The 26,459-nt window shown below is 49.2% G+C and overlaps 1 protein-coding gene across 5 annotated transcripts in view; it reads left to right on the plus strand.

Annotated features, from left to right (window-relative positions):
- The first annotated feature begins 592 nt into the window (after nucleotides 1-592).
- Nucleotides 593-26,459, plus strand: part of RGS3 (regulator of G protein signaling 3) — a 75,326-nt gene continuing 49,459 nt past the window's right edge. For 2 of the 5 annotated variants that reach the window (XM_081012221.1, XM_081012222.1), the window contains exons 1-10: nucleotides 593-818; nucleotides 3,783-3,885; nucleotides 6,915-7,076; nucleotides 13,248-13,298; nucleotides 16,603-16,661; nucleotides 17,444-17,538; nucleotides 18,502-18,570; nucleotides 21,141-21,219; nucleotides 23,204-23,294; nucleotides 25,685-25,764. In XM_081012221.1, the coding sequence (XP_080868347.1) occupies nucleotides 645-818; nucleotides 3,783-3,885; nucleotides 6,915-7,076; nucleotides 13,248-13,298; nucleotides 16,603-16,661; nucleotides 17,444-17,538; nucleotides 18,502-18,570; nucleotides 21,141-21,219; nucleotides 23,204-23,294; nucleotides 25,685-25,764 (963 nt within the window). In that variant the 5' untranslated portion in view covers nucleotides 593-644. Of the gene's footprint in view, nucleotides 3,886-6,914; nucleotides 7,077-13,247; nucleotides 13,299-16,602; nucleotides 16,662-17,443; nucleotides 17,539-18,501; nucleotides 18,571-21,140; nucleotides 21,220-23,203; nucleotides 23,295-25,684; nucleotides 25,765-26,459 lie in introns of all 5 variants that reach the window. The other 3 variants (XM_081012224.1, XM_081012225.1, XM_081012223.1) reach the window with 3 other exon arrangements.

Here is a 26,459-nt window from a genome sequence, read left to right on the forward strand (position 1 = left end):
TGCTGTGGCAGAGGATGCTAAAGACATCGGGTTTTTTCCAGTGCTATTGCTGCTCAGAGTAGACCTATTAAAATTAATGGGCCTGACCAACTGAGGTCTGTTAATTTAAATGGATCTGCTTCAAGTAGGATTTAGCTGGATACGTCCAACAACAGCAACAAATTTCTTCGAATGCATCAGTAGCAGGACACCCATCTCAGCAAGCAGTTGGACCATTGGATGGCCAGGGAGTCTGAGATGTTCTAAAATAAGGAAGTTGCAGTGAAGCCCAGTAGATCCTTGGTTTGTTCCTCAAGTGGACTGACCAGCCCCACGGTCACAGGGAGACTCTCCTCCTCCCATACATCTTTCCTGCCCTCCTCATGTTGGAAATCCTCAGGGGGCCAAGTTTTGATCACATGACCAGGAAGCCAGCGTTGTGTGCATCCCTGTCCTTGTGCCTTACTCTGTTTCTGTTTTCCTCTTCTTCCACAGCTGATGGAGAGTTCTGGCTCAAGAGAGTGGCTCAGAAACAAGAGAAGACCCTCTTGCAGTTCCAGTCCATAAACCCCCCTCCTCCTCCTCCCTCCCCACTCATGTCTGAGACCAGCGATTAACCTCTAGGCCTGGCTTGAAGTGAAAAGGCAGCGGGGGGGGGAGGGGGCATGTGTAGGCAGCAGCCTACCGTAGAAATGGATTTTTATTCCCCTTATGGGGATCCCTGGTTGCTCTTCTTGGACTTGGAATCATTAAAATCCCAGCTCTTCCACTTTCCTGCCTGTGTGGCCTTGTCTCCAGAGGAAAAGTCCATGAGAATAGCTTCTTATCACAGCGCAAAGGTAGGAAGCGTGGTCATACCTTGGGATCTTCCACTTCATCAGGTGCATGAAGTAGCCCGAGGAGAACACTGGAGAATAAACCAAACTTGAAAACTGAGAATGAAATGTGTTTGGTAGACTAAGCTCACAGCAAAGGGGCGGGCGGCGGGCGGGTATCTGCTTTTGTCAAGGGAGAAGTCACACTCCGGCAGTAATTATTATTAAACCCTCAGAAACGCAGTTGCATGTGTTATTCTGCTCCAGTTCTGCAGAGTGTGCACTGCTCTCCCACCTTTGTCTTCTCATAGTTGATTGGTCTGAGTCTTGCAAGTGAGTCCACAAAAGTCACTAGCCCATGGAAAATGTTAGTAGCCCAGTCTGCCCCATCCTACCTGTTTGAATCGCTTGTGGCGCATGGGTGGCCTGAAAGGAATAAAAAGGGAAATGACCAACTCTTACTAGCTTATTTCAAAAATGTCTTTGCCTGGAAGACCCCTTTTTCTCCACAGATGACCAGAGGACACAGTGGCTGTTGAAAAGCCTGGTTTAGTGTAGATGCAACCTATACTCTAACCCGGTTGTAGTGCAGAAATGTAGTTTTTCCTCAATCCAGAGTCATTTATGCCCGTCCTCAACATACCACTTTCGATCTAGATTGATCCTAGCATGATCCGATCCTGCCGTCCGCAAGGGTGAGTGTGGCTGCTTGATACACATTTGGAAATGCTCCTCCTGATTAGGTTATGCACGCCTTTCCCTCTTTGCACGTGTCCCAGGAAGGAAGAGGGGGTGGCAGTCCTGCTATATGGCCACCCACCATTTCACTGAGCCAGTAGGACTGCCTACATCGGTTTGCAAGTGGACACACTGCGGAGTAACACAAAATCAATCTGCAGTGAGCTTTTTTTTTTGGAATGGAACCAGTTTCTCAAGAAGTGCTTTTCAGGGGCAGGGCAAAAAGTATGTGATTGATCTATATTGTGGGTGGGCTGCATAGAAAAAGCACGCACTCGGTTTCCATTGATTGTAGGATAAAATTCTTGCATAAGGCAATGAATTAACACAAAGCAGGTGAAGCCAGGTTTTGTTTCTCCCTGCTGCTCTGAGAAGTAGGAAATTCAGGGAGGAGACTAGGAACATCTTGAGGTTTTAGAAATAATGACCCTCTTCTCCCATGGCTTAGGATGGAGGTGCAGGCTCCCTGGGAGGAGATGACAGCCACTTTGCTCTTCCCTGGTTTGTTCTTGGGTGCAGCTTGTGACTGAGGAGGAGAGAGCAGAACCACCAACCTGAGCTTGGATGACAACCTGAGCTAAGCCATGGTTTACTGAGGAGCCACAAAGTGGGTGGGAGCTCCTGGAAGGGGCAGGCAGGACGGTCGCATAGTTTGGCTTACCATGTCACAATGTGAACCAGTGCATTTTAAAAATGACCATTGTGTACAAATGGACAGGGAGGCCTTTCTTGGCTCCAGCCCTGCCCTGCCCATCCAAACAACTGTTTCTGTTGACATTTGCACTGCATGCTATATTCCAAGCATAGTCCCATGACAGAATTGTCCAAGAATATTGAGCTGCTGACGGTTCTATTTTCAGTGCTTTCCCAGGCATCCTTTGGAATTTGCCTTTTTCATCACTGGCACTGGAGCTCAAGTTCTCCTTCCGGTGTGTGTGTGTGTGTGTGTGTGTGTGTGTGTGTGTGTCTGTCACCTCCAGTTCAGATCCTTATACAGTGGTACCTCAGGTTAAGTACTTAATTCGTTCCAGAGGTCCGTTCTTAACCTGAAACTGTTCTTAACCTGAAGCACCACTTTAGCTAATGGGGCCTCCTGCTGCCGCTGCGCCGCTGGAGCACAATTTCTGTTCTCATCCTGAAGCAAAGTTCTTAACCTGAAGCACTATTTCTGGGTTAGTGGAGTCTGTAACCTGAAGCGTATGTAACCTGAAGCGTATGTAACCTGAAGCGTATGTAACCAGAGGTACTACTGTATATATGAAGTTTCCCCAAATGGGCATCACTACATGGAATGGAATCAAATGGTATTTGCCCCTTTTCATTTCCTGCTCAACTCTTTTGGAGCTCTTTGCAACCCCTTTCGGCTTTTTTAACCACCCTGAACAATCTGCCAACTCAACCCCCTCATCCTGCCCCCCAAACTCCAGATCATTTGGGAACAAGTTGAAAGACCCTTGCTGGGGGAAAGAGCTTGACATCCTGCCCCCTGGCTCCCATCCAAGCACCTATTTTGGCCTTGGCGGAAAGGTTTTCAGAAGAGGCCAAACCTTTGCTCCATGCTGGGGATTCTTTTGGCAGCCCTGCTAAAGCGAAGCCGTTGTGGACAGAGGCCCCTCTTGTCTCCCTCCCTCCAAGTTGCTGCTTCTAATCCCCCCCCCATGCTTTGGTCTCTTGGCATCAGACAGGACTGTCTGTTGCAAATGAGACTTCAGTTGGTTCCTCATTCTTGATTTGTGGCCTCTCTAACTCCTTGTTCAGTTCAGTGATCCAAGTAACTTTGGACAAATAACGTTTGACAGTCCAGCCAAAAAACCAAACGCCAAAATACCCCATACGCCAACAGTTCTGGCAACCCTGGGAAGATTCCCATGCATAACCATTTTTGACATTTGCCATTTTTTATGTGCCTGGGTAAAAAAGGTACCTAGTTGTGTTGTGATGGAGTTAACGTCCCTGACCAGAGGTCCTGGCAAATGATTTATGCTGTTCTTGGACTGGAGAAGGAGGAGGCAGGTTATCCAGGTAGAAGGCAGGTTATCAAAAACGGCCTGCTAACTGGCCCTTTTCTGTTGCTTCCCAGGCTCTGAGGGACAAAGTCCTCACTGCTTGCTGGGGGTTCTCTTGGCAACGCTACCCTTCTGAGGAAAAGAGCCTTTTCCCAGGACTCCTCCCCCTCAAAGTTGTTAATTCTCCTTGTCTTCTCCCTCCCTCCCTTCCTCCCTCCCTCCCACTGGCTTCCATCCATGCTAGTCAGACAGTCCCAGTGCAAAAAGGCTTCCCTGCAGCTTCATCCCTTCGTTCCTTGGAGAGCAGGCGGGTTCTTCTACGGGACGCTCACTTGCCTCGTCTCAAGGTAGGTTCCAGGTGGCCCCTCCGTAAGTGCCCCTTTGCTTGGCGACAGTTGTTTGGGGAGGCTGGTGTGATCTGCTTGAATTTGGGGTCCTCAGGCTTGGCTGCTAGTTTGTTTTTAAATATAAACCTGCTTTCTGCAAGGAGGTAGCTGTGCAAATCCAAGGTCTGGCCTTTGGAACAAGGCAGCAGCACAGGGGGCTGGGGAAGTGGGATGCTGGTCTGATGACCCGGAGTTTCCCTTGACACCAGTATGAAAACCCTTCTCTTCCAGGCACTCATGAGGTGAGTTGCTGTTGGCCTCGGTTTCCCATCTGTGAAATGGAGTGAATAGTGGGACTATGGCCTAGTAAGGCTTTGTGCACTGTCCAGCATTTTAAAACAGGAGTTGCCAGACTATGGTCCATGAACCTCAACAGTGGTGTGTAAGCTTCATCCAGGGGGTCTGCAGCAGGTCTGCAAAAATTCGGTTTTTTCTTCTAGCACTGGTTGGCACATGACAATTGCTACAACAGGTAGAAAAATCACACTTAGTCCTTCAAGACCATCAGGTGCTTCTCAAGTGGTCTGTGGGGGGAGAAATGTTTGGGAACCGTAGAATTTCAGAGTTGAAAGGGACCCTGGGGGAATATGCAGCTGTCCCTCACAGGGATCGAACCTGCGACCTTGGCATCATCAGCACCATGCTCTAACCAAGTTTGTAAAATTATGCATAGTGTGGAACTTGCTGCTGCAGGAGACAGTAATTGCCACCAACTTGGAAGGCTTTAAAAGAGGATTAGCCAAATCCATGGAGGAGGAGAGGGCTATTGGCGGCTGCTAGCCAGGATGGCTCTGCTCTGCCTCCACAATTGGAGGCAGCCATGCTTCTGACTACCAGTTGCTGGAAGCCACAGGAAAGGAGAGTTCTCTTGTGCTTGAATCCCGTTTGTGGGCTTCCAGCAGTCATCTGGTTGGCCCCTGTGAGAACAAGATACTAAACTAGATGGGCTTTGGTCCTGCTCTAGCAGGCTCTGCCTAATTTCCTATTCTTGATGCTCATTGCTGCACATCAATCTGATGCCAATCGTGGTTGCAGGAGCAAGCGAAGCTCTTGTTTTTCTGGGCAGTTGGCAACTCCAAAGAATGCAGTAAAAAGGCAGTGTCAGGAAGCCGTGCCTAAAAGATGGAGGGAGTTTCTAGGAGACACACAGTGGCATGTCGGCCAGGCCAAAAGGAAAGCAAGAGATGCTGCGGGCGGGTTGGTGGAGCAGAGCAGGCGGGAGAATTTAAGGGACGCAGAGCGGGTTATCCAAGGGGCTGTCTAGAAACCACTCCAAGCGCCCTTGTCTGGCTGAAGGGTGTGTGTGTGTGTGTGTGTGTGTGTGTGTGTGTGTAGAAAAATGAGTCTCTGGAGGCTGAGAGAGGAAAGGGAAGCTCCCAGGTGAGACAAGAGAGCTTTGTATTTCTTCTTTCTTTTTGTTGGATTTTTTTTTTTCATTTTTATTTAGATTAATCTGTTTTTATTGTATTCTATGCTGAATAGTTCTATTAAAAATAAATGTATACACCCCCCCACACGAAGACTGAGCTGAGATGATAAGGAGCTACCACTCAGTAGGTCATGCCATGTGTCCCTTGATCCCAAGCTGGTCTATGTGAAAGTTCGAATCCCTGCGATGGGATGAGCTCCCTTTGCTCTGTCCCTACTCCTGCCAACCTAGCAGTTTGAAAGCACGTCAGAGTGCAAGTAGATAAATAGGTACCACTCCGGCAGGAAGGTAAACGGCGTTTCCGTGCGCTGCTCTGGTTTACCAGAAGCAGCTTAGTCATGTTGGCCACATGAACTGGAAGCTGTACGCCAGCTTCCTCGGCTAATAAAGCGAGATGAGCGCCGCAACCCCAGAGTCGGCCACCACTGTACCTAATGGTCAGGGGTCCCTTTACCTTTACCTTTATCTTTACCTTTACCTTCCTTGGGGAAAGAGCCCTGAAGCCCCATGTTTCCCTCCCCATTCATTCTTCCTCTAATCAAATGTCTCCACCTTCAGCTCTGCCCACCTGTGGCAGAGAGTCAGAAAACCAGATAATTGGACAATCCTTTGACCTATACAAAAGGAGCCGTGACCTTTCCAATGTGTATCATTCAGTACTTACTGAAATAAAAAGAAATGAGCAGGAATGCAACGTTTTACTTGTGTGTCGTTTGATTTTTATATGAACACTAAACAGGGAAAAGTAAAATAAATGATATAAGCATGTCAAGAAACCCTAAGTGTGCTGCTCAGAGCTGGAGAGGGAAAAACTGGGGGAAAGACCCTGCAGGATAAAGCAGATAAAGAAGGAAAGGAGGTGGGAGGGGATCACCCACAACACAGCTCCAGGGAAAGCATGCAGAGTCCCGTTCAGGAACTATTTTAGGACATGTTCAGAACAGGAATATTTTTTTCTTTGAGTTTGCCATGGATTGACTTTGCTCTGTTTCATGGATTGACTTTGCTCTGTTTTCCTGGGGAAAGGAGCAGGACAAAAAAATAAATAAAAAACCCCAATCAGACTCATCATAATAGATTGATACAAAATACTAGTAATCATGGGACACACGCCAGTGTGGATGGGCCCAGAGCCCTGCTTCGTAGCCCACCTGATCTCTCTCCTTCCCACCCACCTTTCTTTGTATCCTGCCTTTCTGCAGCTTTCAGCAATCCACAAAAGCAATAAAATTCACCAGATCATAATAAACCACAAGGATGAAAATAGCCATTGGCAAATAAAAGCAACAGCTGAAAAAGGATCTTGAGTCCCTGTGAGCACTTGGAAGGACCCACAAGGTGAGGATGGGTGTCCAGGGAGGAGACCCATAGAATGTGGCCACCTGCAAGAGTTTCACCCTCAGGTCCCCACCGCAGTCTGACACAGGATGGTTGAGAACACTGTCCGGAAAGGCTGCTATAATAGTTCCTCCTCCTGCCTATTCAGATAGTGGCCAAAGGCACCAGCAGCTGTCAGTTTCTACCTAGCAAGCTTCTCCCCAGAGCTCTTCTTTCCTTGCAGGTATGGAGCTCGACACCTGTGTGGAGGAAGGCCAGGGGCCTGCACATCTTCCAGAAAGCAGCAACGGCATTTCCAGAGCTCAAACTTCGCCGGGGAAGGCACTGGAGAGGCTCCAGAAGAACCGGAGGAGGAAGATCAGCCACTCCTGCGTTAGAGGCAAGGGTAGGTCCTGGTAGGTGGAAGTGGGCTGGGGGCTGGCCTGGAAGCACATTGCAAAAGGGGAGCTGGGGCAAGTGGAGTCCAGGTTAGCAGAGCCCTGGCAGGACTTTGCAGAGCCAAAGTAAAATCCCCTGCTCCATTTCAAGTGTTGCGTTTCTAAGGGTGTACACTCGGCGTCTTGTAAGGCAGAAAGCTTGCTGCTAAAAAGATTCTTACAAAGACCCTTGTTTCTTCCCTCCCTCCCTCTCTCGAGGCTGAAGAGCTACTGCCAGGCAGAGAGCAGACAATGCATAAAAGGGTCCATGGAAAAGGACCAAGTGAGCAGGGGCTGCAGGAGACCCTGCAGGAGACAAACACTAAGTTTGATGATGGACCTGTTGGCTGCCCCCCCCCCCCGCCCAGTACCCTGCCCCATAGAAGTTTCCGTAAAGCCAGCATTAGCAGTGCGTGAAATCAAGCTGTGACTGTTTGTGTTCTTTCCGGCATCGGGGAGTTAGAAAACAGGCACTGGAGAATATTTGTATGCTCACAGATGAGTAAATAATCACTATAATTCTAAAAAATTGTTAATGTACGTGCATGCACGCACCCACACCACTTAAATGTGGTGCACACCCACAGACACACGCTGGCGGTGCAATTTTGTACTTTGCCTTCAAGGCGGGGTGTCTCTCTCTCTCTCGCTCTCTGGTGTGGGCAGGTGCAGATTGGCTTTCAAATCCACCAATGGGCATCAGTGGTGCCTTTTGTCCTGTTCAAATAGTGGCGGTTAGGCCCCAGCAGCTGCTTCCTCCTCGGAGGAAATGACTTTGAAGCCTCTTTGAAGCTGCCTGGCTCAGCCCAGTGACTGGAATAGCAGGTGCCTCCAGTAGGAGAGAGTGGAGGAGCCGGGGTGCTCGGCTGGATGGGTGGGGGGGGGATGGAGCACGGAGCTGCCCCCCGAGCCTCCCTCTGTGTCAGGTCAGTCGACCAGCTGGAGCCTCCCTGCTATGTGAAAACCTTTGGTGAGTTGGGGTGGGGAAGTGTGGCGCTAGTTGCTGTGGCTGCAGAGCTTGTTGCCAGCAGGAGTCCCTTGTTCTGGCAGGCAGGAGGGGAGTGTGGTGGGAGGTGCTGCTGTTGGTGTCTCTGTATCAGGTGTCAGGGGATGGAGCCTGTGTGCAGCCCTTGCAGCAGAGGCAGGCTGTGGCAATGCTCCCGCCTGCCTGTCTGCCTGCCAGGGGCAACGGCAGGAACTCTCCTGCTCAGTTGCCCTCCGTGTGTGCTCAGTGGGTGGGGAGTGTACCTCTAAGCAGGGAGCTGCAGCCGCTCATAGCTCCCCTTCACACGTGTACACACAGCAGTGTCTGTGCTCACGTTACCTTCCTGTGTGGCACGCATGGGAGGGCTCATGCCATTTCCTCACTGCTGTGCCAGGACTTTGCTGTGACCCCCTGCGAATCTGCACCACGTCAACCAATGGGATTTACTTCCACGTAGAAAGTGGGATAATTTGTGCAATCTCTAGGTCAGGTGTCTTCGTCCTTTTCAGACCCAGGGCCTGTTTTTTACCAAAACATGCATTTGGGGACCAATTTCTTAACCTTTTATGGGAGTTGTAGTCCAAAAACAGCTGGAGGCCCAAGGTTGGGAAATGCTGCTCTAGACTACCAGCCAGTTTCTAGCAAGAGAGGTGCTGGGCTGAAGCTTGTGTCCTCTGATCTGTGGGGATCTCCTTAATGTTAATTTTAAAGGCAGGAGCTCTCTGCAGGCTAAGAGGACCCTCTTTTGTTTAGTACATCTTCAGAGCTTACCTTTTAGAATTAGTTTAACCATGACTGGCTAAATGGAGCCTCCATGTCCAGAGGCTGCCTACCTTTGAATACCAGTCTGTTCCAGCAGCGAGGATCTTCTTACACTCATGTAACCAACTCTTGGCTCAGAATTCAGTCTTGCAGATGGAAACGGATTTGAGCCTGGACAGGACTGGACTCACCCCTGGCAGAGGCACTGCTTACAGGGGGAGCTAAAGCCACATGAAATGTGAAACAGGATGTCCTTTAGCTCTGGTGCAGATGTAGGTACTCTAGCCTTGTCTGTTGTTATTTATGATTCCACGTCTGCTTTCCTGGAGTTCAGTACAGTATTAAACACATGGGATTCAGCATCCCATGAACTGGAGCACTTGCTTGAAAGCCACACATGAGTCTCTGGCCTCTGTGCTTATGAATATGGGCTTCTAATGGTGCCCCTAATATGGAATTTCTCATGCTCCTTTCCCTGCCCTGCTGGCTTTGTTTCCTGGGAGGGGATTCTGCTCCTGGCAAATTCTTCCCTTCTAGGCCTGGTTGTTGGCTGGCAGGATCTGCCAGACACGCTTGGCTGGGTCAGGGCCATTCCGCTTTCACAGCAGGCCCTTTGTTCTGTTGACCGGCTTGTTCCCACAACTTCTGAACTCAGAGTATACCCCACTAGTGAATGAGAAGAATCCAAGATGTGGCAGGCCTTCCAGAGGGGCCGCAGACTGGCCCTTGCTTCAGAATGATTTGGGTGTGCGCTTGCCTCTCTCTGTGGGCTACACAGGTAGCCACATTCATTCATTCTCAGAGACACATGCACTGCCACCTCTATTCATTTCCCAGTTGCAGGAAAGGGTTGTAATAGGGCTCCCCACCCCCACCCCCTGCAGGTGTGTGAATGGTAGAAATTAAACAGGTGAGGAAGCCATTAATCTCCCACTACATCTTTCTACCTGAGAAAGCTTTCCTGGTTGAATTTCAGCATTGCCTGCTGCTGTTTTATGTAGGAGGGTTTCTGTTGGAAAATTTAAAAAATGGCAAGAAACCATGCATGGATGGTGTGGATAGTTGAATATGAAGCTGTCTGTCACCAGGGATAACCACTAGTTTAGGTGGCTTTTGGAAAGGCTTAAGACAAGCTCATGAAGGAGATGGAGAGAGAGAAGGATCTTTCCATAGCTGTCAGCCATGGCTGCGAAATGGAACCTGCAAGGTCAGGTGTAGGCAATCAGATGGTGCATGGTTACAATGAGGGACGGCTGTCACTGCCTGTGAATTCTGCCATCGGAGCCTCTGGCTGGCCTCCATTGGAGAAAGGATGCTGGGCTTAATGGGCTCTTTTTCTGATTCAGCTGCATATATCACCCCCACCCGCTCCCCACTCCCCCTTTCTGTTACATCCCTGGATATTTTGAGGTCCTGGGTGAAGCACAAACGGCCTTGCCTCCTCTTGCCCACCAGGGGGCACCCTCCACGCTCTGGTCTCCCATGGATCTTTGCTGTGTGCCCGGAGGAGGAGGAGGAGGGAAGACTAATCATACAATGAGGATGCCTTGACACTTATTAAAGCAAACCATAAATCAGAGCCGTCCTTAACCTAGTGTTAAAAAGCAAACTGCTGACTTGCTTTGTTTTGCAAACAGTGTGCACACATAAACATACACACACCATGTGCAAACCACAAAAGGGTGCACGGGTTTTTTTGATATTTTTGTGGGTCTGGGGTGTTTCTTTGGTTCATTCTTTCAACTCCTGCTGGCTTGGTTTGGTTGATTCCTTGTTATGGTTTTAGCTCTTCATGTTTTGCTTATTATCTTGGGGGGGGGGCACAAATCTTACTGTGGTTCATTATTATTATCATCTTATTGCATTCTAATTGTTACCCACATTGGATATTTTGAGTAGTTATAAATTTTATCTCTTTGTCATGATTGGGAAAAGTATGCACCCAGTCTGTGTGTCAGTAACGGAAGCCACCTGTTGCTACAGCATTTCCTATGTTGAAGGCCTCCTTGGCTTCATTCTCCATCTCATAACCACCTTGAGCATTTGGGTCAGGAGGATGTAAGAATGTCCCCAGCACTCAGTTGCTCCTGGGGTCCAGTATCATCACCCACAACAACCCCTGTCCTTCCTCTAGTGTTTGCATTCAGATTGTCCCACTGGTTCTCTCCAGGCTCATTAGGAAAGAAATGAAACTGACAATATCATAATTCCCTTATACAAATCTATGGTGCAGCCAGGCTTGTACATTTCTGGTTGTGCCACCACAGAAAGGGTATTGTGGATTTGGAAAAGAAAGGGGCTGGAGTGACTCAGATTACAACATCTGGGGCCTTTTGCTTTAGAAAATGCTAGCAAGGGGCCACATGAGAGAGGTGTACAAAGTTATGCATGGAGTGGAGAAAGCATATGGAGAAAAGTTTTTGTCCCTGTCACCAACCCTAGGACTCATGGGCATCCACAGACTGACAAAAGAAAGTACTTCTTAAAGTTTGTGGTCTTCATGGACCAAAAGCTTAACATGAGTCAACCGTGTGATGCAGCAGCAAAAAAAGCCTAACACTATTCTAGGCTGCATCAGCAGAAGTATAGTGTCCAGATCAACGGAAGTAATAGTCCCACTCTATTCTGCCTCGGTCAGACCCCCACCTAGAGTACTGTGTCCAGTTCTGGGTGCCACCTTTTAAGAAGCATACTGATAAGCTGGAACATCTGCAGAGGAGGGTGACCAAGATGATCAATGATTGGGAAACCAAGCCTCATGAGGAACGGTAGAGGGAGTTGGGTATGTTTAGCCTGGAAAAGAGGAGATATGAGAGCCAACTTCAAATATCCAATCCATTCAAGCCAATGGATTCAAGTTACAAGAAAGGAGATTCCGACAAACATCAGGAATAACTTTCTGATGGGAAGAGTTGTTTGGCTGTGGAATGGGCTCCCTCAGAAAGTGGTGGACTCTCCTTCCTTGGAGGTTTCTAAGCAGTGGTTGTATAGCTATCTGTCATGGATGCTTTAGCTGAGTTTCCTGCACTGCAGGGGGTTGGACTAGATGATCCTTGGGGTCCCTTCCAACTCTTAAGATTCTATGATTCTTCGATTCTTCACACAGCACGTATTTAAATTCTGCCACAGGAGGCAGCAATGGCCACCAACTTTGAAAGAGGATTAGACAAATGAATGAAAGATAAGACTGTTAGTGGCTTCTAGCCACAATGGTTAGAGACAGTAGTATGCTTCTGGTTTTTTTTTTTTAAATTAATATTTATTACTTTTCCAACGATTTAAACAACAAAAACAATACAATACAATACATAAACACTACATAACATTGACACATTAAACACATTAAACTAACAAAACAAAACAAAAACAGTTTAAAATAAATCAAACAATTTCAATATCTTATCTTTCATTCACTTATTTCCACGACCTCCTCACACCTCCCTTTTTGTATTTTACTTCTGTTAATTGTTTCAGCAATTCCTTTCCATCTTCCTCTGTTTTCTATCCAATAATTATCTTAACACATTCTAACCTTATTTTTCCTTTAATACTCTATTAATCTATTTATACGTAATTCCTTATAACATTTCTACTAAAGCCGTATAATTTCATTCCAACATTTTTATAACATTAATTTTACAGTATTTCTGTAAATAGTCTTTAAACTTTTTCCAGTCTTCTTCCACCAACTCTTCTCCCTGGTCTCGGATTCTGCCAGTTATTTCCGCCAATTCCATATAGTCCATCAACTTCATCTGCCATTCTTCCCGGGTGGGTAAATCTTGTGTCTTCCAATACTTCTCACTGAGTATTCTTGCTGCTGTTGTTGCATACATTAAAAAAGTTCTATCCTTCTTTGGCACCGATTGGCCGACCATGCCCAGGAGAAAGGCCTCTGATTTCTTCAGGAAGGTATATTTAAGTACCTTTTTCATTTCATTATAAATCATCTCCCAGTATGTCTTAATCCTTGGGCATGGAGACAGTAGTATGCTTCTGAATACAAATTGATGTTGTGCTTGTGTCCTGCTTTTGGGCTTCCCATTGGGGCAGCTGGTTGGCCAATGTGAGAGCAAGACTGGATGGGCCTTTGAACTGACCCAGTAGGACTTTTCTTAAGTTTTTATGTCTCTCCTCAGGAGAACTGACTGTGGTGCATAATTTGTGTGGGCAGGAGAGAAAGAAAGAGAGAAAAAACTTCTGGATTCTGATGGAAGCCAGATAGCTGCCCCTAGTTTCGTATCTAGTTGCCTTTAATGCAAGTCCCCATTTCACAGATGAGTAACTGAGGCCAGTTAGCGAGTCTCTGCCTGAGGTGGTTCTCAGTGTCTCCCAGATTCCAAGTCCAGCTTCTCTGTACACTCTCAGTCATAACCCCTCTTGTCTCCTCTAGGGCAGCTGAAGCTCTCCATCACGACGGAAGGAAAGGACCTGAAGCTCTATGGTGAGTAAGCAACCTGGGAAGCCAAAGGAACTGAGCAGGTGGAGACAAGCATCCATTGGGTAGCTGAAATGTTCACTTTTCGAGGGGTGGCCATTACACACACACACACACACACACACACCAACTACATTGGTGACTTTGCTTTTTACTGGTGGTCTGAGAGCCAGCAGCCTCAGACAGGAGCAACATGGTCGCTGAAGCAGGGGCATATAGTGCTGGCTGTAAAACGGTGGCTCAGGTGTGGTGGTGCTTGTAACCTACTGCACCGTCCCCATCCCCACAGCCATCTGCATTGGGATGACCTGCATCTATGAGTATCTCCTGAGGGTGTCTGACCCCCCAGCTTTAAAACGGGGCTTTATGCTTAAGAATCCTGACTTAACTGGATGTTCCTTAAAATGTTCAAGTTTCCCAGAGGGTTCCCTGCCCTGCCTGGCTCATCTCTCTCAACCTCTGGGCGTTTTGATTTGTTGCCTTTGGCCAGGTCTCTGCAGCTGACCAGTTTCAGAGTTTTGCTTTACAATACCTGATCTGTCATCACTCAGGTGTGTGCTTGGCAATGGGGTTGTTGGGTGTGGGGAGCACTGAGCCCCTGTTATGCGTCTGGCTCTGCCCCAAGGCAGTGTGTTCCACCTGGCTCTGGCTGGTGGACACTTTTGAGGATTTACCGTAGTAAAGAAGAAAGTACATCTGGGGTGGGGGGTGGGGATACATCCCTGCCACCTGCAGTCCCTGTGGCTGCTTCTCTTCTTGTTCCACTTTTATGGATGGAATGGGCAGAGTAGGAGAGAGAGAAAATTCACTCAGCCAGGGCAGAACCACATCCTGGCTCTTTCTTCTGGGGGGGGGGGGGGAGCCAGTGCAGGGTGGGGATGGAGCCTGGATTCTGCAGCATTGCCCAGAGAAACTCCAGCCTCTCTTCCGCTGTGGTCGCGGCACAGCTGCGCAAGGATGAGACTGAGCTAAAATCAAGATGCAGCCTCTTGATATTTAGCTTGATGGTGCTTTTGGGCCTCCGGCACAGATCCTGTCATGGCGAGCAGGAGGAAGTCAGGCGCATGAAATGCAGTTTGGCATCTGGAAGTGGAGCTGTGCCTGCCTCCAACCAAATGCTCAGGCCTGGGTATTTTTAGTAGGCTTTTACTAATAGAAAACATTACATGCTTGTGTGTACACACACACACACACACACACACACACACACACACACGAGAGGCATCTATAAATCCTTCTTTCCCTCCCACCCTCTTTCCCTCTTCTGCTTTCTCTCCTGCCAGTGATCCTTAGTCGTGGAGTGGCAGGCCGCTGCAGGCAGAGGGGTTTAAACTCATTTCAACAAATTGTGAGGGGGGTGGGTGGGTGTTGTTCTCTGCTAGGTTTAAAGTGGCAGGCTTCAGATCGATTGAAAAATAGGTTGCCCAGAAAACCAGTGTGCTTTGAGAAGATGTCTTGTGGTTTCTCCTTTTATTATATGGCAAGTATTGCAGTGTTATCCACACACATCAATTCTCTCTCTGTCTCTCCTTTTTTCTCAAGCAAAATGAGTTGTTCATTTGGCATGCAGACCTACTTGTTTTTTGTCATCTTAATTGTAGCTGTAAGTCACTCCTCTAAGCACTGGCTGTTAGCAGGCCAGGAGCATTAATTTATTGCCTTTCCAGCTTGCCCTCCTCCACCATAATGCCCAGGGCAGTGCACATGATTCTCTTTCCCCCATTTTATTCTCAACAACAACCCTGTGGGGTAGGTGAGCCTTAAAACCAGTCACTGGCTCAAAGTCACCTGTGGCTGAACTCTCATCTCCCCAGTCCTGACCTGACACCCTGGGCCACCTGGGCTCCTGCAGATTAAACCATGTGAGCTGAAATCCATGGGGTGGGGCCCTGCCTGCCTCCCTCCCTGAATGGCAGGACTCTTTGCTGCTGCTGCCACCACCACCAGGGGTGCATGAAGAGGGGCTTGGTGAAGGGGCTGGGACCGGATCCTGTTCTCTCCTGGAACCCTTTGCAGCCAGTGGGTCAGCTTCTAAGGAAAGAGGCTGAAGGCCAGGTGGAAGACCCCTTGGCCTGAGCTGAGCCTGTAGGCTGGCATGTGCTCTATAGCTGCCATGGGAAGGTATGCTGCACGTGGTCAGAGGCCCTCTTTCTTTTCAAAAAACACACGATGCACATTTCCAGGGTTGAGCCCTGGTGCTCAGAGCAGGTTCCAGGAAGGAAAGCAGGATGGGGTGCCAGGAAGAAAACAAAACACTGGCGACGAAAAGATAAATCCTGGACCTGTTATTTTGCAGACCAAGCTAAATCTGCATGCCTTTGCACACTGTTGTTATAAGAGAAGATTTTGTCATAGATTATCCTGCTTCTGCTGCAGGAAAGGCAGTGGGCGACATGAAGCGCCATTCCTGACCACAATGGGAGCTTTCCTGGACCCCTCTTCACTTTAGTGCCAAACCAGTTTAGCTTACCATCTGTTTATGCTGAAGGGTCAACAGTGCCCTCCCTAAACTACACCCCTAAGGTGTCTTTAGGAGAAACCCTGGAGGTGTTTAGACCAGATCCAGCTTGTAATGTGGATGTGCTTTGTTCACCATGTTTCCCTCACATACTTTCAAGTCTATATTTGCATCCATAGGCACAAAAATACCAAAAACAAAAAAGAACAGCTGAGATTCCCAGGATGCTGAATTCTGTGCCATTCTGGCACCAAATTCCTTGCTTTTATGGAGAATGGTGGAATGCATAGACTGCTGGGTGGTTTCCCAAGCTCAAATTAAGCCCTTTAACTAGGGAGAGGCAGGGCTATCTGCAGGAGGAGAGGAGAGGGGCTAGGGCATTATGCTGAGTCAGCAGGGAGCTGTGGAGTCAAGGGCTGAGTGAGTTAGGCAGATCAAATAGGCTGGAAGCTGCAGGGTGTGTGCGTGTGTGACAGAGAGAGCGAGATAGTGCACAATCTCTCAGTGGATCCAGCAGTCACCAACCTTTTCATGTCCAGGGGCAGATTTGGAATTTTGAGAAGACGCTGACAGCACCAGTCACAAAATAGCTGTGGTCACAAATAAAAAGATACAGTTAATGATGGGAACCTGTGGTTTTTGCTTCATAACTTCTGTTCTCGGAGAGCTGGAGACTTTTTAATGAAAGCTCAGCGTCCGGGACCCCTTCTGGGGACTCCACTGAATGCCTTTGGGGGCGCTGGGTTGGCAATCCCAATTTAACTCTTTTTTCCTGCTCTCAGCAAAAGATGCTATTTCTGTTCACGTTTCAATGTAATTTCTTCTTTTGTTTTTCTCTTCCCTGTCCCCCAGTCATGGAAGCCAAGGGCCTGATGGGGAAGGAGTACCGGATTTGTGACTCCTTTGTCAAGGTAGGATTGCCACCCTCAGGAGGGGTGCTGATGTCGAGACAGTAATCTTTCGTGGTGGGTGGATTCCCCTGAAAGAGCAGGGGAGGAGGAGGGCTGCTCTTCTCTTTCCCCCTCCTCCGAGCGCAGGCCCTCCTCCTTACCAAGCTGCTGACTTAAGTTGTCTGTAGCCATTGATTTTTGCTACATGCATCTATAAAGAAACAAAACCCTTCCGTCTCTTTGCCAGCAGAAGTCTGAGCAGGTGTGGAATGCAGGAATCTCTGCCGCATCTCAGCTGGCCCTTTGGTGCTGGGGATCTTGCAGCTGCTGCCACCGCTGCCTATGCTTTTCTGGAGGGTTGCAAAGGCAGTGTCGGGTTAACTGTGGCAGGTGCAATCCTAAAAGGAGCATCCTCTGCTGAGGGGCACTGCGAGTGGCGCCTGGCTCCATCTGTGCCTCATGGGCCCTCTCAGCCTTGCTGCCTGTGTTACCCAGCCTTAGGATTTCACGACCTCTGTGGAACTGAGCCAAAGCTAGGGGGCTCATCTGGATAACTTCGCAAAATGCAGGCTGTCTGTCCCCTTCTCTCCCCACCCAAAAATCCAGCATGGGATTTTAAAAGCCAGCACTGACATTTCGTTGTGGGTTCCATTCATGCTTTGACATCCAGGTGAGGTTTTTTCCCCATTTCAAAGCTGCCGGTTTCCCGCTCATCTAGGTGTGTTGGCTGGAAGCTTGCTCTAGCCAGAAGAGGGGTAACACGCAATAACAGTGACGCTCTTTCTCTTCTTCTCCCAACGAAGGTGTCGCTTGTGCCAGAGACAGATCGGAAGTGCAGGCAGAGGACCAGGACTGTGCTGGACAGCAAATGCCCTGTCTTCCACGAGCATTTCGTCTTGTGAGTATGGGGATGGGGGTGTCAGCTGCTGCCCCCCCCTCTCTCTCTCTCTCACACACACACACCTCTCCTCTTGTGTCCCAGAGAAGGCCCAGGCTGTGTCACAACAGGCTGATCAGGCATCCTGAGCCAAAGAAAGTGTGTTAGGATTCGCCTTGCTTCTCTGACTCTCAATCTCCCTCCCTCCCTCCCTCCCTCCCTCCCTCCCTCTCTCTCCTCGCCTCCCCCCCCCCATCTCTTGTCAGCTATTATGCCTCAGCACAACTTGCCTCACGCATGGGGAGCTGCTGCCATGAGATGAAGAGCGACAGACACTATTCTGCTGTTTTCTTGCAGCTCAAATGCCTCGGCCCTGTGCACAAAGCTGGCTTGTCTGTGACGGTCAGCCTGTGCTCATACACACACACACACACACACACAAGCGCTAGGCTCCTGCCCTCCCCACTGTTGGAGTTTCTGAACTACACAGCTTCTTCCGGGCTCTGAGCGGCCCTTGGTGTCGTGGGGGGACTTGGACCAGGTAATAAGGGTTTCTCCAAGGGTGCTGTTGCCTGGTGGGGGCGGGGGCAAGTGCTGTGAACTTCCTGGGTTGGATTCTCAGTCTTGAGCAGCAGTGCTGGTGCTGCTGGTGAACATGCATCCTCTTCTCATGGTGCTTGTTAATTTTCGTCTGAACTCCTGTGCCTCTGGGACACTGGCTTTCCTCCTCAGCTCAAGCACACCGTCCACTTGGGCCAGCCTCTTTGAGGACAGAGCTAGGTGAGGGGGTTGGATTGGAATAAATAATGCGAGCTGAAAATATGTACCCAGATCAGAAGCATCCATAAGCTGTGGCCAGCTCTCGATTTCTGCCACAGGTAGCCAAGTCAGTGTGAGAGGGCCTGAGGGAGAAGCCTCAGTCGGGACGTGGTCCTTGCTACCCCCAGGGGCTCATGGTTGCATCCTTTCTGATTTGTGTTCCAGCCCTTTGCCAGAGGAAGATGAGCGGAAGCGCCTGCTGGTCACTGTGTGGAACCAGCCAAGGAATTCCAGGTAAGGAAGATGCAGCTGTGAGACTACAACGCCATTGAGCCTTTGGTTGTTGTCATGGGAGTGGTGTTGCAGCAGAAGCTGCTCCCTTGAGTGTGAGTAGCCTTTGTGGGATTGGCTCCAGAGTCACGGGACTCAGGGTTCGGCTCAAGGCCTCTGAGGGAAGAGCAGGGTCCTCCTGCCTAGCTCAGGGCCAGCTTCTCCTATGGCACCCTGCCTTGCCCCCAGCATTTAAGGTCTTTTGAGCAGATTGTGTCTGTGTGTTGTTCCATCTCACCAAAGGGGTAGATTAGCATCTGCAAGGAACAGGGGCTTCTCTGCCACAGCCCCCAGTGCTGAGCATGAACTCCCTCCCTGTGGATAAAAGTTTGCTCAGCATGTTCCTCCAGCTGTCCTTTGAGAGACGGATGAAGATGGTGCTTCTTCAGAGAATTGTTCATCTGTGTTCCCTGTGCTGGTTCTGTGACTGTTTGCTGAGATGGTTTGACCTGATTCTGATTTGTGTTACTGGAAATAATTTTCATTCCTTTATTTTGTGAGCCACCATAGTGGTATGACCTTTAGATGATGATGGTGATGTCATCTGTACGTGTAATCTGATAGTGAACAGCGTGCGAGAGGGAAAGAGAGGGAAAACATAAATCCATTTGGTATTTATAGAAACTGCAGGATGAATTAACAGTGTCGCTGATGAGATTCGTCTTGGAATTTCATGTCGCCTCTTTCTGACACTGAATAAATATCTCCCATGTTCTTCCCCACCAAATGACATAACTGTAACTGAACGTCCAGCCTTGTCCAAATATTTCAAAGAGGCAGTTTTTTAAAAAATAATACCTACTTTACCACATTAAAATTCTAGGCATCATCACCAAGTGTCAGGCTTTGGGGTGTACTGTATCTGGCTGTTGTAACTAACTAACTAAAGAAAAGATAGTACATGCTCAGTATTTAAAGGATGAGAGAATGTTTAAAGCATGTGTGGCTGAACGAGAGGGCATCTGCTAGTTTGGGTGTTAAAGTGAGTGGCAGATAGGTGCCCTCATCCAGTGAGCCTTCCCTGCCTGTTGTGCCTTTCCATTATGGAACCAAAATTGCATCTCCAACCATGTCAGCACCAGAGAGTTGGATCAGCGCATTGGGGTTTTGCTAGTACCTCATGTGTATGAAGCATGCATCATCCTGATTTGTCATCCTACACTTTCTGGTATGTTTTCGCATCACTTTCCTTGTTGTAGAAAGACCTATCTTTTGTGGAAGTGAGTTTGTTGTGCAAGAGCTCCCAGCCAACTGTAACTCTGCAATCTGAATTTTCTGGTATCAGATTGAATCTCACCTGAAAATGATGGCGTGGCTTACCCATTCTGGCTGGCCGTGGGCCTTAGACATTGCTAGCAGCCACTGCAGCCTGAAACCTTCCTAAAATAATCACAGAATTATAGAGTTGGAAGGAACCCCGAGGGTCATCCAGTTCTATCCCCTGCAATGCAGGAATCTCAACTCAAGCATCCATGACAGATGGCCACCCAACCTCTGCTTGAAAACCTCCAAGGAAGAAGAGCCCACCACCTCCCAAGAGAATCCGTTCCCTTGTTGAACAGCTCTTACTATCAGCATATATAGAAACAGAACAGCTACAATGGCTACAAGGAACCTCTGTTCTTGCAGGCAAACTGCCTTTAAGTCCTGGTTGTTGGGGAGCTGCAACAGGAGCAGACAGTCGTCTTCAAGCCCTGCTTAATGAGCTTCCCAGAGGCTTCTGAGGGACGGATACTGGGCTCTGGGTCTGATACAGCAAGGCTCTTCTTATGTAAAACCCTGCGCTGGATCAACCCACATTGGTGTGCTCTAGCAGTCGGGCTCTTCCTATGCATTGTTATGTAATGTGCTCCAGCAGAGCACGACTGAGCTCTTACATTACCCCAGAGCAGGTCTAGCCAAGACGCTTCTTCCACAGAGCTCTGGGGCTTTGGCAGGGCCCCTGGCCATTGGGACCTCTCACTGCCTCCATTTCTTCCCCTTCTATTTGCCAGGAGGTGATGGGACCAGTGGCCATGATCTTCGTTTTTATGATGTTGAGCTTCAAACCATATTTTGCGCTCTCCTCTTTTCCTATTCCTATTCCTTATTAAATTTGTTAGTGGAGTTATCTTGCCCAGGGCAACCCAAAGCGACTTACAACCAACCAAAATTGTCTCAGCTAGGCAAGTCCTCTGCAGCTACCTTCTTCACCCAGACGCATGGGGACGGGGAATACCTCCTTCTCTTCCTCTTCAGGGTCCCCACCAGGCTCACTGAGTGAGGCCACGGGGCACATGGGCAGCTTCCTGTTTGCTGTGGGACTTTGCCAACCTGCATGGCCGACGGAGCCTGGTGATGTCCTAAAGACGTCACTTGGGGCCAGCCAGGTGTGTGAGGAGCTTGGAAGGTGCAGACCAAAGTGTCTCCTCGCTCTGGTTCAATGCCCAGATCTCCTTGCAGGGGAGACTCCCATGCTGGAGACAAAATGGCGAGAGCCCCCAGCAGGAGCCGTGGGAGCAGCGGCAGCACTGATCTCCATGACTCTGTTTCAGGATTCCTTCTCCCCACAGGCAGAGCGAACTCCTCGGCTGCATGAGTTTCGGTGTGAAGACCCTGCTGAACCCAGACAAGGTACGGGGGAGCCTCCCACCCTCCTGGGTTGTGCGGTGGGGACACAGCTGTGGCACAGCTAATTGTCCCAAGGAGAAGGAAGTCCCTGTCATGCTTTAATGAGATGAGGCGTGACAGCAGCAGCAGCACACCAGTCTTTGCCTTACGGGGGTGGGGAGGGTTGCTGACGTCTTCCCAAGCTGGACAGGGAATTGGGGGTGGGGAGATGTATAAAGCAGGCTAGAGAATCCTGGGTCTGGGCCTGTTGCAGGGCATGCAGTTTCCTCTCTATAGTGGTGGGATTTGGTGTGTGCTTTCACTGAAATCCCCCCATATCAAAAACTAGTTTGCTATTTCTGAACGTGGAAATTCCATGCAGTCATGATGCCTAAATAGAACCCTGGGTGGGATTCTACTCATGAGACCCCTCAGAGGAAGCCCTGCACAAGGTCTCCCGCCAGCACAGCAGGGCTTTTGACCAGGCCCTCGTCTCTCACCCCCACCCCCATGCCCCCTGAAATTGGCTCCCCTCCAAAAAACAACAACACCCCATTAACCAACAGCAACCTTAACTAGGTGGTTTTTTTAAAAAAGTAAAATAAAATACCGTATTTTTTGCTCTATAAGACTCACTTTTTCCCTCCTAAAAAGTAAGGGAAAATGTGTGTGCATCTTATGGAGCAAATGCAGGCTGCGCAGCTATCCCAGAAGCCAGAACAGCAAGAGGGATTGCTGCTTTCACTGCGCAGTGATCCCTCTTGCTGTTCTGGCTTCTGAGATTCAGAATTTTTTTTTTCTTGTTTTCCTCCTCCAAAAACTAGGTGCGTCTTGTGGTCTGGTGCGTCTTGTAGAGCGAAAAATATGTAAATTGGGGAGCAGAGAGTGCTGAGAATGTGTTGTCCACCAGCAGCCATGTCAGAGCTGTGGGCAGAGGATTGGGTGCTGCCCTCTGCTGCCAACTTTAAAATAAAAATGTAGAAACCACATTCAGCAGTTTCCAAACATCTATAGTGACTTTAATTAGAAACGTATTTGAAGCTGTAATGGTTCTAGGGGTTGCTTGTGCGTAAGTAGGTGCCTATCTCCCCGGCTGGGTGCAAACACCTGGCTGGGTTGCCAAAGTGAACCTTTTCTGTCCGGACAGCCACTCACCCGTGGCTGACTCAATCGCTGGCAGAATCCGTCAGTGGGCGTTTCTTAAACTTCTTCCAGCAAAGAAGCTCTTTGACGCCTAGTCTCCTCCTACTCTCTCTGCGCGAAAGCCTTCTGCGCAAGGAGGGCGTAGGCAGCGGAGGACCTCTACTCTCCCCACTGGTCCCCGGCAAGGAGTCATGGGACCGCCTCACCACTTCCCCCATCTGCCCCCCTTCTCCACTGGTGCTACGCTGATTCTCTTCCCCAGAAGATGGGCTGCTTCTCCCGATCCCTGGACGCTCTCTGGAATCCCTCTGGCTTTTGCTCTCTCCCTCCGGCACTGATGGCAGTTCCCTGACAGAAGCCAATTGGGATGTTCATCCTCAAGGCAGATCAGAAACTGGGGTTCAGCGACATCCCCTTTTCAAAGATGGAGATTGAAGGCTTGGAGACGTCCAGTTTGAACATAAGAAGAACCTGCTGGGTGAGGCCAGTGGCCCATCCAGTCCAGCATCTTGTTCTCACTGGGGCCCACCAGGTGCCTATTGCAGAAAACCTGCAAGCAGAACATGAGCACAAGAGCAGGTTCTTATTCCCTCCCATCATTCTGCCGTCCTGTCAGCTGGGCTGCGGAACAGAACACAGATAGGGTTTCCCAGCGTGGATTTTGTTGGGCTTTGCAAATGGGGCGGGTGCTACCTTGGTTTTCTTTAATGATGGGGTGGGGTCTGTGCTCACAAGCTCACATGCACACGAACAGTGATGTGCATTTTGCTAGCAAATAACAACACAGCTGGGAAGGGATTTCTAAATCCTGAAAAGTTTAGGATCTCCTACAGCTTCCTTCTACTGACTCTCTTTCTAACTGCAGGAGATCTGTGGATGGTACTACCTACTGGGGGAAGACCTGGGCAGGACAAAGCACCTGAAGGCAGCTACTCGGCGGCTGAAACAGAGCAGAGGTGGGTCCCTCTGGGAGATGCTTGTGGGCCTCCCTCAAGGGGGGAAAGGTGGTAGGGATGTGTTTCCCCCTGGGGTCCTGTTGCAGAGCTTGTGGACACTGTGCAGGGGAAAGACCTCCAGGCAAGCCTGCCCTGACTGCTCTGGACTGGCCTCCATGGCTGCTGCAGGGAGAGCCAATTCCCCCCCCCCCCCAGCCTGCTTGAGCGACCAGAAGGCACACGCCCCGCCCGGCTTAGTTGGAGGAACAAAGAATCGCTCAGAAAATGGCTAGTCTCTGGGCAGCCCTTTTGCACATTTTTCACACACAACACAGGCCTGTCAGTACAGTGATACCTTGGTTTAAGAACAGTCCTGTTTACGAACGATTTGGTTTACGAACTCCGCAAAACTGGAAATAGTGTCCTGGTTTGCGAACTTTACCTTGGTCTAAGAACGGAATCCGAACAGTGGGAAAGCATGCCTCAGTTCAAGAACAGACTTCCGAAATGGATTAAGTTCGTAAACCTAGGTACCACTGTAAACAATTACGAGTCAGTCCAACTTGGCTGGTTTCATTTCACCTGCTTAAGCAGTCACGGGCTTGGGAACATGTTCAGAGTTCCCTGCATGTTCAGAGTTCCTTTCAGAGCATCTTTGGAAGGTTTGGAGGAAGGCAAAGGTTAAAGGAAAAATCGTACGTATTTATGGGCATTTGAGACTGGCGAGTCTCTCTTCTAAGACAGGCTGCCTGTTGGCTCTGTGGCAAAACAGGCCTCACCTCTGACATCACTGGTTGCTATACAGAGAAACATGGGATGTTGGTTTAAGCTGAGTCAGACCCTTTGGGTCCATGTCGCTCAATATTGCCCACACTGACTGGCAGCAATGGCTCTCCAGGGCTTCAGGCAGGGTCTCTCTCCCAATCCTTTCAGGAAGTGCCATTGGGGATCAAACCCCATGCAAAGCAGGTGCTCTGCCCACTCAGCTACAGCACCACCCCATTGCAATGTTGTGTTTTGGCCAACCCCAAAATCCCACCTCTCTGACATTTCAAGAGGCATGGCTGGTTCAGGCCAGTTGAGGCATTGCTTCGGAGGTCTCAACCGCTGGAGATGCTTCTTCAGAGACCATATAGTGGGCTGCTGTCCATTCAGGTCCCCAGCAGGGGTGAGAATCGCCGGTGCTCTAGGTGGCGCTGTTGAGTTGTATCAGAATATCCATTTGCCCATTGATTTGCCTGCTCTTCCCTACTCTCCTTTCTCCTGTATTCCACCAAGCATTTCAGTAAATTAATTTGATTAATAGCTGGTCATTTGTTCAGTATTTTATGGTTCTATAATTTTAAGATTTTAAAGTTTTAGGGTGCTTTAATGATTTTCCTGTATACTGGCTTGAGTTGGAGGTTCCTAAATATTCTTATAAACATCTTGCCGATGCTCTAAGATCCTATTCTGTGGTCCTGCTCTTCATCCCATCTTTGTGGGAGATTAGGTGGGCAAATACAGGAAACGAGGCCTTTTCAGTGCTGGTCCCAAACTGTGGAATGCCTCCCCTTGGGGGATCTGCCAGACTCCGTCTCTTCCTGTTTTAGGACAGGAATTGAAGAGAGGTGGCTGTTGGTGTTTTTAAGCCAGCAAGCTCCTGTTGTAAACCACTCTGGAGTCAACTGATGAGTGGCAATAAGCAAATCTCTAAGATAACCAAAGAAAAACCAGCTGCTTTAAAGAATTGTTCTACTTTACAGTGGTACCTCGGGTTACAGACGCTTCATGTTACAGACGCTTCAGGTTACAGACTCCGCTAACCCAGAAATAGTACCTTGGGTTAAGAACTTTGCTTCAGGATGAGAACAGAAATCGCGCGGCGGCAGCGGAAGGCCCCATTAGCTAAAGTCGTACCTCAGGTTGAGAACAGTTTCAGGTTAAGAACGGAGCTCCAGAACGAATTAAGTTCTTAACCCGAGGTACCACTGTACTAATACAGCTGTTTTAGTGCTGCTGCGTTGCAGTGTTTTGTATTTTTGCATTGTTTTTATTTCCCACTTACGTTTATTATTGCAGGGTTAGATATTCCTGTTTTTGGAAGCCATGTGGGTACATTTTGCAGAACCATTGGACGCTAGTAACAAATAGCAGAAACTCTCACCCTTGTGATAGGGGTGGAAGAGGGCAGAGAGCAGGAGACTCCTATATTACATAGCTCTCCACAGCAAAGTCTGTGTGTAATGTGTCTTAATTCCATTGCCCCCCAGGATCAAGTCTGCCCCAAGTTGCGCAGATAATGAGAAGCCGTTCCGACGGCTTCAGTGGACATTAGGCATGTAAAGCAGGATATTTCAGTACAGGGAGGTTAGGCCTTCCCTCTTTTTTCTGCAGAGGTGATGGACAGATTCCTCCCTGTTGTTTTGCAGAGCTGATGTTGGCCAGGCCAGCTGCAGCAGTGGCGTTACTGGGGAAGCAGCAGCAGGACGAGAACATGGAGCAGCTCAAGGTAGGAGCATGCAGGTGTGGGAGGCCGGGTTCAACAACCACCTTTCCCAGGGCAGGGAGCGAGTGGATGCCTTGATCATATTCAGCTGCTCCTGCTAAACACCCATGAAGGGGGCAGCCAGTCAGAAAGTGCTTTTTGCAATGAAGTTGAGGAGATTGGGGTGCCTCACCGTCCTCCGTCATCTGCCCACAAGCAGGAGGACTGTTGCAGTGAAAATCCTGCTGCAAATTGCACCCTCCCTCCTGCAGTTCTGCAAGTGTTTTCCTCATGTCCCTCACATGCTGCTGCCTGCTGGGAAGGAGAGGAAGCTTGAAACTCTTCTTGCTTTGACGTCCCTGGCAGCATTCCTGTATCAGTCTCTACAGCCACAGCAGGCGCTGTAACTTTCCCCCTGCTTGACCACACCCCAAAGGCACACTCCTGCATTGTCTCCTGAGACAGGCGGATACCAGCCATTTCAATACAGTCGCCACTATCTGTTCTTTTCCTTTCTAATGGGCACAGGCAGGCAGGAGTCAGGCGGCTGCCCCTCCCTCGCATGCTTAGGAAGGCTCAGCTGTTGGGTTGCTTTTTCCCTCTTACGCAGCTAGCCATGAACCGGTCTGATTTGCGGATCCCCATCAGTAAAGAGTTTACTTGTGTGTGAGTGCGTTATAGAGAGAGATTTTTCTGGGCATCTTCTTTCCTTCCTTGGT

Source organism: Podarcis pityusensis (assembly GCF_964106645.2).
Source record: "Podarcis pityusensis genome assembly, chromosome: 1".
Lineage (NCBI taxonomy): Eukaryota > Metazoa > Chordata > Lepidosauria > Squamata > Lacertidae > Podarcis > Podarcis pityusensis.